This window comes from Rhyacophila brunnea, unplaced genomic scaffold, assembly GCF_057557595.1.
Source record: "Rhyacophila brunnea isolate RB1 unplaced genomic scaffold, BYU_Rbru_1.0 scaffold_13, whole genome shotgun sequence".
In the NCBI taxonomy this organism is placed as follows: domain Eukaryota; kingdom Metazoa; phylum Arthropoda; class Insecta; order Trichoptera; family Rhyacophilidae; genus Rhyacophila; species Rhyacophila brunnea.
The window spans coordinates 4,389,527-4,403,238 of record NW_028232785.1 but is presented as its reverse complement, the minus strand read 5'-3'; the positions used below and the strand labels follow the sequence as shown (position 1 = coordinate 4,403,238).

At 35.3% G+C, this 13,712-nt stretch overlaps 1 protein-coding gene and 1 long non-coding RNA gene across 2 annotated transcripts; one reads left to right on the top strand and one right to left on the bottom strand.

Annotated features, from left to right (window-relative positions):
- Window positions 1-113: 113 nt before the first annotated feature.
- On the top strand, window positions 114-4,443 carry LOC147076205 (uncharacterized). The gene is made up of 3 exons (XM_085940316.1): window positions 114-398; window positions 3,399-3,515; window positions 4,399-4,443. Exons 1-3 carry the CDS (start codon window positions 252-254, stop codon window positions 4,441-4,443), a joined length of 309 nt encoding a protein of 102 aa, XP_085796442.1. The 5' UTR covers window positions 114-251.
- A 3,085-nt stretch (window positions 4,444-7,528) lies between these two features.
- On the bottom strand, window positions 7,529-11,143 carry LOC147076204 (uncharacterized). The gene is made up of 2 exons (XR_015069853.1): window positions 10,997-11,143; window positions 7,529-9,378 (listed from the first exon to the last, which is right to left on the bottom strand). It is a non-coding gene; the product is annotated as an uncharacterized LOC147076204 (long non-coding RNA).
- Window positions 11,144-13,712: the final 2,569 nt, after the last annotated feature.

Genomic DNA, 13,712 nt, shown 5'->3' with positions numbered 1-13,712 from the left:
TGCATAAAAATTTTGTAAAAAGTTGAAACCGCTTAAATTTATTAATTATTATTTTTAGATAATTTTCTTTATTGTAGGTATAGACAAGAAGATCTTTGCTTCAATTCACTATGGCAGTGCAATTGAAAAGTATTGATACTACGTAACGAATGGAAGTATTGATAATTTGCGGCCAACCCTAGCTGTCAAACTATATTATTATCAGGACGAGTCCTCGTAACTGTCTCGTTTATTTGATATCCCATGTAAAAATGAACGTAAAACAGGAGCCAGGCGTATTCGAAACCGATGAGGAAGGACATCGTTGGTTTGATGTACCAATATTGCTACCAAACATTCCAGAATCCGGCACTCATGTCAAAGAAGAGACTGCCGATGTCTCCATTTACGATTTTGAGGTTAGTTTGTTAAACTACTTACTGTCATTTGAACTGATGTATTTACTTGTGTTATAATAATTAGCTATAAAAATATACGACGATCCCGGGTCAAATTAACCCTTTTTCTTTTGACAATATCCGATCCCAATAGGGTCATATTATTATTGGTCTACACAGCGGAGGGTTGTATTAACAGATTTTCATGTGTACGAGAAATCTATGTTAGCCACTTGTTCAATCAATTATGTCCATGGTACTCTGACCAAATTCAAATTGAAAAACAATATTATTGTGTATTTGGCATACTGAGACTTCGAACCTGGGACTCACGGCATTATAAACCGAAGCGTACTCACATAGTTACCTACTTGAAATAACTAGTCATGTAGTAATCCGTAATTCATTATTAGGTAAGTACTAATATTCTAGCATTTTCATATTTAATCGCGTCAATTGTTATTGACGGGTTTCTATGGATTGGTTGTGTTATTTATTATGTATCTTAAATCTTCAATATTCGCACCAAAGGATTGTAGGTATGTTAATAATGTATTAGAGTTATTTTCTAATAGTAGATAATATATTATCAAATCCTATGACATAATACTGTTATGGTTTTGGGTAGGTACCTGCCGAACAGTGGCGAAGGGTGGATGTAGGCTGTTAAGATCCCACATAAATAGTTCACACTAAACATTGTCACTCATGTGTATTAGTTTTCATTGAACGGAGACAGCAGCGACAGGAGCAGCAGTGACGTCCCTAAACAAAATGCCGCCCCTGGGCAGCGCCATAATTTTTAATTTTTATATAATATTTTTTTTCCGTGCTCGTGTCGTTTCTGGTCACCAATGACGTCGAAGGGCACCGGAAGTAAACTAAACATCGCGAACCCAACAACAATTTAAAGTAATGTTAAACCTTTTATGCTAATTAATACATTTTGTTTCCAACCAGAGAGCTGAATTTTTGAAAGGAAATATATTTTCGTTATTACGTACTCAGTTTAGGTAGTTATTTCTTTGTATACCAAATGATTCTACTTGATTTGCCGCCCTTCGAGTAATTGCTGCCCCTAAGCAACGCTCGATCTGCCTACCCCCACAGGACGTCACTGTTAAGCAGGGCACCATTGAATTAAAAAAAACTAACCAACGCCATCTACAATATAATATGTCTAAAAAAGTGTGCACCCATACCATACCTGAACTATTATGGCTGTTAGGCAGGGTTTGGTGGAATTTTTAAAAACTAACCAACACCGTCTGCAAATTGTATTCTTAGTTCAATAGCGTGTAAGAATATTTGTCTCATATAACTTTTTAAAGACAATAGGTAGTATTGATATATATTATCATTAGTTAACTTCATTAAATTCCTATAATAGACGATGTTAGACCTTTTGGATGTAGTATTATATTGATTATTATTAAATGATCTTCTATTAGGGTTTGACAATGTATACGCCTATTGATTGTATTACTTATTAGTGATAGGGGTTTTTTACAAACACTTCAACTATTCGTAATTGGTTAAAAACACATTGACTGCTGAGTAAATAATTACTTTTTAATTATCACATTTAAATAGCATGCTAATTACATCGATTGGCCGTTTAGCCAGATTAGGTAGCTGATAAAGTTTTTACCTACTTTATTGTATTTATTTATTGGAATCAATTGTATCCGTTGTCAGTGTGTATTAACCTTTTGGTAAGTGCTCATAGTGCCTGAAGATGCCGAAAGGCGAAACCCGGAATAGTACAAAACTCAAATCCATTAGAAACCAAATAAGTATGACTGACAAAGTTAAGTGTGCACTATTTATGTCGAATATAACAGCCTAACTCCACCCTTTACCACTGCTACCTAAAATATACTATAGGTACGAGTACATTTATAAATCGTCAGGTGTTCGAATTTAGAACTAAGCTCATCTCAGTATAAAAATTATGATATATCAAATGACTCAGTATTAAAAGCGATTGGTCTAAAATTCTCATAATTAAGTATGACTCCTTTAGCATTGTGGTCGATGTGCGTGGACGCGATACCCGAGAGATGCAGGTTTGATTCCTGCGGGGTATCTAGTTAGGCAGGGTTCGGTGGAACTTTAAAAACTAACCAACACCGTCTGCAAATTGTATTCTTAGTTCAATAGCGTGTAAGAATATTTGTCTCATATAACTTTTTAAAGACATAATAGGTATTTTTGATATATAGCATTAGTTAACTTCATTAAATTCCTATAATTGACGAAGTTAGACCTTTTGGATGTAGTATCATATTGATTATTATTTAATGATCTACTATTAGGGTTTGACAATGTATACGCCTATAGATTGTATTACTTATTAGTGATAGTGTTCTACTAATCATAATTTGATGAATTAATAACACATTGACTGCTGAGTAATTAATTACTTTTTAATTATCACATTTAAATAGCATGCTAATTACATCGATTGGACGTCTGATCGTTATGCGCTAGTTTAGGTGGCTGATAAAGTGTTTACCTCTTTTATTGTATTTATTTATTAGAATCAATTGTATCCGTTGTCAGTGTGTATTAACCTGAAAGGCGAAACCCGGAAGAGTACAAAACTCAAATCCATTAGAAACCAAATAAGTATGACGGACAAAGTTAAGTGTGCACTATTTATGTCGAATATAACAGCCTAACTCCACCCTTTACCACTGCTACCTAAAATATACTACAGGTAGATATACATTCATAAATCGTCAGGTGTTCGAATTTAGAACTAAGCTCATCTCAGTATAAAAATAATGATAGATCAAATGAGTCAGTATTAAAAGCGATTGGCGTAAATTTCTCGTAATTAAGTATGATTCCTTTAGCATTGTAGTCGATGTGCGTGGACGCGATACCTGAGAGATGCAGGTTTGATTCCTGCGGGGTATCTTACTTCTTTCAAAAAAGATTTTTTCTATTAGTTATAAAATATTTTCTCAGAAGTGTTTTCAAAATTATGTATGTTCAATTTTGGTATTTTTTCAGGACGGGCAGTTAAATGTAAAATCGGAAACTGATTTTCAACAGGACGGCTTCAAAGGCGAGTTTGTTGAAGGCACAATTTCTTCATTAGAAGATTCATTACCCGGATGTTCATATCAAGTTGGTACATTGACAATTTGTTGAACGTGTAGTTTATTTATAAGTATCATTAATAATTGAGAGACGTGGTTTACAATATTCCCTACATAAAAATAAACCGAGGTATATTCAAAGACCCTCTTTTGCGCTTGAAGAAAGAACCATGTTACTGAAATCAGACCAGCTGTAATAATTAATATTATTTGTAGATACGGCAGGCAAAAATTCATCCGAGCTTCTTCCCTCTAGTGGGATGAACACATTACTATCACGTTACGTGCTGTCACAATAAACTCGAGCTACGGGGAAAAGTTTTCAATGTAATTTTTCTTGGTATTTATTTAAAAAGTTATCAGACTGATGCTTCCATCTCATAGCACATTTTGAACCAAAAACACAGTCAGTTACCAAAATTTGACGAAATGGCCAGAACAACAATGGTGTGTTCTCACTTGTAAGTACGCTACTTCATCAAACGCATGAGTCAGTGATTGTCTTTTTTCATTTTCTACAGGGCTACACACGTTCGACATGTCAAAACTGGGTGACCTATGTTTTCATTGGTTTGGTATATAGATTGTCTGATAGATTATTTATCATCTATGACTAGTGTGTATATAAATATTATCTAATAGTCTGCTGGTTGGATTCTGTTTATCTATGCATATATTATCGCAAGCAATTTTGACCAACGCTTATAAATTAATTAAAAATGTACTTACCATACTTGGATTTATTGAGATAATGATCATTCATACATTCAGCCATACACTAAATTTATCAGCATGACATCACGTGAAAGCAAGTAACGTGGTGGTAATGTGTTCGCTTCATAAGGCTATCAATTATGGATTTTCTGTGTCATTTTATTGTGTAAACACCCTTCATCGGATTCTCTTCATAGGATTCTCAGATATTCCTGGGATTCCTAGGATTTTCTTCATTGTAAGACGTTTCAACATAATATCAATATAATTATGTACATTTTTCCACAGATGCCACTTGTTTTGGAACAAGAGAAAGCAGCTGATTCAACTAATGATCGATACTTTTGCAATGAGTGCAATTATAAAACAAAAAATGTGTCTCATTTGAACAGACATAGAATGGTTCATAGTCGAGAGAAACGGTTGATATGCACTTTTTGTGATTAAAAATGTATAGATTTAAGTAATTTAAAGCAGCATAAAATGGTTCACAGTACAGGAAAACCTTTCAAATGCGGAACATGTGTATATAAAACAAAATACCTTGCCGACTTAAAAAGACATATCGCGATTCATAGTGGTGGAAAACCTTTTGAGTGCAATTTGTGTGATTGAGAGTTTGGTGACTCAACAGACTTGAAGAGACACCTAATTATTCATAGTGAAATAACGCCATTCCAGTGTTCTTTGTGTGATTACAAATGTAAAAATTCAACTGCCTTAAAGTGCCATATGATGGTACATAGTGACGAGAAACCTTTTCACTGTAGCCTATGCGACTTCAAATGTAAAGAGTCAGGGATTCTCAAGAAACATACAAGAGTTCATACTGGAGAAACCCCCTACAAATGCGATTTGTGTGATTTCAAATGCAGCCACTCCGCTAACTTAAAAAGACATAAATTGGTACACACTGGCGAAAAGCCCTTTTTGTGTAATTTGTGTGATTACAGAAGTAAAGACCCACGCAGTTTAAAGAGACATAATTTTATGGTTCATTGTAGCGAAAGACCTTTTAAGTGTGACCTGTGTGCTTACGCATGTAAAGATTCCAGTAGCTTAAGGAAACATAAGAAAATTCATATCACTGAAAACCCTTTGAGTGCGGAGAACAATGTCGAAGGACCGTCATCATCCAGTTGAACTGCAAGTATTGTCTGTATCGTTCCTGTGATCTTTTGTATTACGCATCCGGACATCGTGGCTAGTATTTATGTTTCTGTAGTTAGTTCACCATAGCTTTGTTCCAGTCTATCTAAATTCTGGTGTTCATAGTATTACCATGTCAGAAGTATAGGTACACCATGTTGCCTTTTGAGAAATTATATTTATCTATTTATTATATTACCGCCGTCTTTTATTTAATTGAGCCTATACTTTCTTTTGTTACATCTGACATTATCCCCTCCGGGGGTGGCGTCCATTTTAGTATTTCTTATTTCAGAACCTTCTTGGCCATAAGTCTAAGCCGTAAGTTATATTGTTGGAAGACACGTGAGTTGGATAAGGTACGAGGATCGAGACCCACATCCTGAAACTAACTTCTCCCGCTCTATCCAAATTCCCTTTTCCGTATTTTATAATACCAATTGCCCCTTATATATGATATGCCCTTGTAGATCCTATTTAGGTACCCTTAACCTTATATCATATTAACTTGGTGATTTTTTTTGTTTTTGACGATGGAGAGCTTCGAGCTGCTGAGTGGGGAACAGGTCTGGTCTGTCGATCGTCAGTAACATAAACGGCTTTCTCCTTTTGAAGCCTGCTTATAATTCTATGTACATTGTCTTTTGAACTCTTAAACCTTTAGTTGGGGCGGAGGGTGGGCGATCTGGAATGGCTCGTGGCCTCCCGAATGGCTTCGTATTTTGTCATCAGGATATATAATATATTGGCCATATACATGACATACATTCATAACATTCTATTTTTTATGTAGGTACCGTAAACTAGGATTACTTTTCTCCACTTTTCGCCAATGTTTTCTATTTCATTGTCATAAAAAATAAATGAAGGCTTTTTTAATGTTTCATTAATTATTTAATTTGATTAAAGCAAAATATGTAAACTAATTGTTTAAGGCAGTGCTCCGTAACCGGTGTGCCACGGCACACTGATGTGCCGCGAGACGATGCTAGGTGTGTCGCGGAGCATTGCTTCAAAAAAAAAAACACAAATAATTTAGTATATTATACAATACTTACTAAATAGCAAAATTTGCGTACAAGACTGGTAATAAATACTTTTGAGCACCTGCATGAAATTAATAAAACAATGCAAGGTCAGAATGAAAATATATTGACGTGATCTGATAAATTAGAAAGATTTAAGACAAGGATCTCAACAAATGTACCAAAGGACCTACCAGACCACCAATGAAAACAAGTAATTGATTTTGGATCCGTCTCAAAAACATTTAGCTTTGCTTCAAAAGAATTTTCATCATTACTTTCATACAATCAATACGACTGGATTTGAAACCCTTTTGCAACCAATGCCAAAAAATCTATAGAGCGTCTTATGGTATTTTCTGGATTTCGGTTAGTTAAGAATATCTTCGTATTTCTGACAAGGCTACCAAACTGACTAAGTAAGGCTAAAAACTTGTACGATCATTAAAACAAGCTATTTATTGATAATACATCAATGCATGAGAATAATAATGTACATTTGGTTCTTCGTCGTGTCTTATGTTTATTTAATTATTTATCAATTAAGTAGGTATGTAATGTTATTTTGATGCCCTGGGGGCCCAAGCTCAGGGGGGGGGTGGCGTGGCAGGTCAAGCAGATAAGTGAGATAAACACAAAAAACAAATTTGCTCTAATTGCAAAAAAAAGTTTTGTGGGATACAAATAATTATTATTGTGTCTATAGTCTGTGTCTATGTTTTGGTATATAAATTGTTTTACGTGTGGTGTGCCGTGGAATTTTGGGAAGACCTTTTGTGTGCCGTGGTTGAGAAAAGGTTGCGGAGCACTGGTTTAAGGCATAAAACATTCACACTTTTTTAAAAAACAAAATAGGTATCAATCGAAGACATTGGCGTAAAAACAACAAATGTCATATAAGTCATTTTTTTCAGGATGAGAAAAACATATCTTGGTTGTAAAATGCATTTTTATTAATTTGACAATGATGAATCACGGATAAGCCTTATACGCACTACATGGGTGTAACACTGTACATACATATTTCATTTAATTTGGTTAAATATAATATGTATTTAAAAAAAATTAAGTGTGCCATTTGTTGTTTTTACACAATTTGTGGAACTTTGTTGTTTTAATTGCAAAATCGAAAAAATGGAAAAGCAATAATTAATACTGTGACTAAAATTATAATTTATTAAATACAATAAAGAACATACCAATATTTGTATTATTTTTTAATCATACAACATTTAATAAGTTTAAAAACATCATAACCAATGGAGTAGCTTAGTATCAAAGTGGGCAAATGCCACATCCCACTAAATTTATGTTTTAATTGATTATTGTAGTGCAAGTGATGCTCTTTTCAAAAAATCCACCTAAAGTATCAACAACGGTAGTTCACATTCAGATTTTTGAGTTTAAAGTTGGTATGTTATATGAAAAACGGACACTTTTAACAAATGTTTATGAGTCTCCTGTAAAATGTTGTAAATGGCTTATTGCCCACTTTTGTTACCAAGTTACTAGACTAAGAGAAAAATATAATCATAATAAATTAAATCAGTTTTCGACAGAATGAATAAATTTTATGACTAATCATAATATGGCACTAAACGTTCGGTAAGATAATTTTTATTTATTATCTTAAGAAGGTGTTTTACCAGAATGTGTCTTTTTGTGTTTCTTCAAGCTCCTAGATACTGTACACGCGTAATCACAGAGGTCGCATTTAAAGGGTTTTACACCAGAGTGAGTCATTTTGTGTACCTTCATGTCATAAGAGCGTGCACTAGAGTAATTGCACTGGTCACATTTAAATGGCTTTTCACCAGTATGTGACATTTCGTGTATTTTCATGCTCTCATTTCGAATGCACGAGTAATTACAAATTTCACATTCAAATTTATTTACACTCGAATGAATCATTTGGTGTCTTTTCATTGTAGTGTATGCTATACACGAGTAATTACAAATTTCACATTTAAATGGCTTTTCACCGGTATGGGTCATTTTGTGTAATTTCATATGATAAAATCGAATACACGAGTAACTACATTCAATACATTTAAATGGCTTTTCACCAGAATGAGTCATTTTGTGGTTTTTCATCCCGCTAGATGATATAAATGAATAATCACATTGATCACATTTAAATGGCTTTTCACCAAAATGAGTCATTTTATGTGTTTTCATCGCGCTAGATGCTACACAAGAATAATCACATATATCGCAAATAAATGGCTTTATACCAGCATGAATCATTTTGTGTGTGTTCATCCTACTAGATTGTGAGCATGAATAATCACAATGGTCACATTTACATGGCTTTTCACCAGAATGAGTCATTTTGTGTGTTTTCATATCACTAGATGTTATAGAGGAGTAATTGCATTGGTCACATTTAAATGGCTTCTCACCAGAATGAGTCATATTGTGTATTTTCATCGAATAAGAAGTTGAGCACGAGTAATTACATTGATCACATTTAAATGGCCTTTCACCAGAATGAGTCATTTGGTGTCGTTTTAGTTCACTAGATGTTATAGAGGAGTAATTACATTGATCACATTTAAATGGCTTCTCACCAGAATGTGTCATATTGTGTATTTTTATGCGATGAGACTTCACAGATGTGTAGTGACATTGATAACATTTAAATAGCCTTTTACCGGAATTAGTTATTTCGTGTTTTTTTGCCTTGTGAAGCTTTAGTAAATATAACGATGCGAAAAAATCAAAACAAATACAGCATACAAAATTCTTGTTATGAATGGATCTTCTCTCTATTTTTATGACAGGTTCTAATAAATCGTAATATTTGATGATGGATTGTATTTGTTGACAATAAGCAGTGCGGCTGACGGCGTCTACATTAGTAATCGTTTCAAATAGCCCGAATTCTTTTTTAATGTCTTGCTTGTCAATCTGTATTTCATCATGTGGCTCTTGTAGTTGTGATATTTTTCTTGACAATCCGAGACTTTCCGTATATGTCAAGGCGGAAGTTGAAAGTGTCACCTGAAAAACATGGAGTAGGTACTGTAATAAATTTGATACATATTTAAAAATTAGGTCTGTAAAAATATCTAATAATTTAGAGATGCATGACATGGTGGAATCTAAAGGTGTTCCAAAAATATGGAGAGAACAATATTACAAAAATTATCACCAAAAAACATCTAATTACAGGGTGAAATCTATAGAAAATTAAGATATTTTCATCATTTATAAGAAATGCCTAATTCGAGTTAGACATATTCGCTGAGGGTTCAGGACGATTCGGCGCCAGGACAACTGCGCACCATGCAATCGAATTAAATTCAAAAATAAATAGACGTTTTTTTATTTATGATGTTTTTGCAGCTGTGGTTTTTGTTTATGTTTAGCTAGGGTTTCTTGTCACAAACACTAATAACACAAGTGTCGAAATAAGTAGCCAGAGTCACTTCGCCAACAGCTGCTATTTTAATATGTGAAAAACAAGGCACTCTCAAGAAAAACCAAAAAAAAACTCATATAAACTTCGCCTGCGCCACGTTTTCACGTGTAGAATACTAGGTACTCAGAAACAGGATGCGATAAATATCGATATCTTTGAGAGAAAAGTTTCTTTTGAGCTGTTCAAAATTCAGCTATTTTAGATTAAGGTATAATAAAAGCAGTACAAACTTTATGGGGTTCGGAAAATCATGTGTCATATGCAAATGCAAATTACGCTGGATCGGCCATGTGCTTAGAATGCCGGAAGAGATATCAGCAAGAAGGGATATGTACGAGGCACATATAAGACTTGGACGAAGAAAACTAAGATGGCTGGAAGCGTTACAAGAGATTGAAGAAAGCTCTGTCAAAGCAACTGGAATGTCGGCGCTAAGTCGTCTAGGATAGAAGAAGTTTTTGAATGTGGCCGAGGCCCGCAAACGGCTGTAGTGATATCCAATCACCGTTTTCCACTTTAAAAACAGACTTGCATGGGTGGTGCTGAATGAAGAATGAGGGACAAGGCTAAGACATACTTCGAAGCCATTATACCTAGAGGTATTTTTGAAAAAATTCTAGCAAGTAAGACTCACTCATTGCTGATAAACAGGAATGAAAATCTTCACGGATAAGATTAAAATTAAGAAGGAAGTTGTGAGATTCATTGTTATTATACAATCAGAATTTCTGTGGGAACCAACAATCGAAGCCTTATCAGCATATGGGTCTGCGATTAGGAGCTGAACTCAATTTATTAAATATTTACCTATCTACAGTCAGCCAGTTTCCAATTATTGGATACTAAATAAAATAGCTGGCCTCAATTATTATAATATTTATTGAATCTCTCATCGCGACCTGGACTGAGCATTCTCCGCCGCGTCTCATCTTGTATTGTTTAACTGTCGGAAATACTTGTATAACAATTGTACATTATTTCTCCAATAATAAAGTCGTAAACGTCAATCCACTCGAGCAAGAACTACCAGACTTTCATCATCGACACACGAATCCCATACCTCTAAACGCTACGTAAATTTACCACTCCAATATGGTAACCCATGCGTTGAGGTACGCATTCCCACAGGCTTTTTTCAAGTTATCATTTTCATTATTTAAAACAAATAAAACATTAGATATTATGTAACTGTTTTACCGGCTTGCACTTCGAATATGAGCAACCAGCTTGCGGATTTTCATAATTGATTCGCCACACTGAGTCGTCTTCAACGAATTCGTTCTTGAAAGCAACCTGTTCTGGATAATTCTCAGATTTAACACAGGCAAATTTCATTTCAGGGCTCTAAAAGAACAAATATACAGGTACATAAATTATATTATGATGAAGATAGCATTATATACGAATAGTAACGCTTTACGTGACTGGGACATGTGTTCCGAATGCCGCCAGAGAGTGTGACACTTCGTACCCGGACCTTTCCCACACGGCTGCGATACTACAAAAGTGATCTACGCACTGCAGGTCTGGCATGGCGAGAGGCGCGAGAGTTGGCGATGGACCGAGGGAAGTGGCGCGAACTTATGCCTGCCCTGTGCGTTGTGGCGTGACAGGGTGAAAGTAGAAGAATGTTACAATTATGTATACTATTGAGTCATTTTATGGAGGTTATATTCTGTCGTCCAAACTACATAAACGTAGATCAATCGGTTAAAAGTTAGTATTTACCGATATATCTTCCTTCATATGAATTGCTTTCAAATGAATCTGATTGTAGCTAACTGACAATGTAAGGTTACATGAGACATAATCTAATAATTATTCTTACTGAAGTTTCGATGAAACAATGTCAAATGTATAACATGTGAAGAACATGCACATTTCAATATACTATCAACATACTTATACCCCGTTTATACGTGAATAGATTCACTGCTGTAAATGTCAAAAAATGCATTGAAGATTGCAACATAGCTTGCATGCAGCGAATTTTCTCGCGACAATTGGACTGTTCGATATCTGCGCCTGCGCAGTAGAACGACAGTGGCGAACCTGGCGGTAAAAGAACTAACTATACCGCGCAGACACATTTTGAGGATAACAAATTTTCACGACTATCAAATGTACCATAAAATGACAACATCGCACCTCGCTTACTCTTGAAGAATGAGTTTGGTGAGACAGTCGGCATTTTTACTGGTAAAAAGTTATTATAGCGATGGTTTAAAGTGCACACTATTGGTGCAAGTAAATCCATGCACGTGTACAGGCGCTATTAGTTTCCATCAGTAAAAAGCCTATTCATATGCTCTATGGTCACATGTTTAAGGCCATCCGCTCACGCAGAGACTAAAACCTGACGAACTGGTTGGTGATGGTACTCATAAACTGGCCAGTGACTGATGCTTTGCACACGGCGCTACCGAAACATAATACTCTCATAACCTCAAACTGTCAAGCCCATTGTCATTCCTACTTCATTCTAACCTTTTCTATAATATCTTTACGGGAGAAGGACTATTTCTCAACATCTGCCAATTACAAGCTGAATTAAAAATCGGTTCCCTCATCTTTAACTTTTGACGTCTTGACTTGTTATTGCTTATTTAGTTCAGTTCAGTACTACCTACCTACCAATTTTGGTAAGATAATATGATTTTTCGTCGAATCTACTGATATTGGTACCACTGTTTTATGGGTGACTTGAAACTGAGAGACTGGGAGTCTAGTATATCGCGTCTCTATGGTTTCGGTCTCGGACGTTTTGGAACTGAAAGATTCCAGTCTTGCCGCCAGCGAGCAGCCATTGAAATACATTAGCTAGATACTGGAGTTTCACTCTCGTCTTTTTCTAGTATTCACGTGAACGCGGATGGCCTAAGAGTTAGTTGCAAAGTTTAGTTACATAGTCTTTGAGCTCGGCATTACTAATAAATACAAAAGAGAGGGCTGCTAATAAGTAGATTATCATAAGCAGATGTTGACAAAAACCTTTAATAGCACGCGCGTAGATATGTTACACTATCGAACGTGTGCGTCCAGACTATTAAGATTCAATCGCTCTGAATAATAAAATAATAAATTCTAAATATCTAACCTCAATAGTGCCGCTGGCATTATCAGCGATCTCTTGCTTAATATTGATGTCTGGACTGTTTGGATTCAACATTGGCACGACATTAAACCTATGCTGCGGCATTGCATCAGCTGCGAGGTCATTTAATTCGATTTTTATATCCATTTTACGTATTTAAACCGAGAATCTGTCACGAAACAGCGTGGTTTTACGTATATTATCTATGATGCTGGCCATAGATTATAATATTGAATGACAACTGACTCGACAGGAAGATATTCGAGACCATAGACAAAATTAGGAGCCTTCACTGCGTTGTGTAATCTAAAGGGCCAAATAAGTACACTATGACGATCGGTTACATATTTATGACAAGGGCGCTTTAGTGTGTAGCTAATGAAAATATTTATGCAATTCCGTTTACACATAAGCGAATATAATATGTCAAAAAAAGCTATGAAAGAGGCGTGGGCATAGATTCTATGACACCTGTATGTGCCAATCCGTTTACACACGATGCCGTAACATCTATTGTGTCACATATTTGCCACCAGGGACGGCTCTAGTAAAGGAGCAAAGTGTGCAGTGCACTCCCGTCATAGATTAAATAAAAATATATAGGTAATATAAAACCCCCATGTATTCAGAAAAATGCGATATCGAAAACTTATGCGAAATCACTCATTTTAAATTCCGCGCGTTTTCCAACAATGGTGACGCAAGCGTTTCAACACTTCGCCTCAGCCACCCATACACACAAATGTCGAAAAAACAATGTCGATGAGACGCGACCAATACACACGTAATAATTCCATCGATGCAGGAGCATTATTCGAA

Bases quoted from the DNA above. Each gene is read 5' to 3' on its own strand.
- LOC147076205 (XM_085940316.1), top strand. From the start codon at position 252: ATGAACGTAAAACAGGAGCCAGGCGTATTCGAAACCGATGAGGAAGGA. The intron at 399-3,398 runs GTTAGTTTGTTA...GTATTTTTTCAG, and splicing joins TCTCCATTTACGATTTTGAG to GACGGGCAGTTAAATGTAAA. The intron at 3,516-4,398 runs GTTGGTACATTG...TTCTCTTCATAG, and splicing joins TACCCGGATGTTCATATCAA to GATTCTCAGATATTCCTGGG.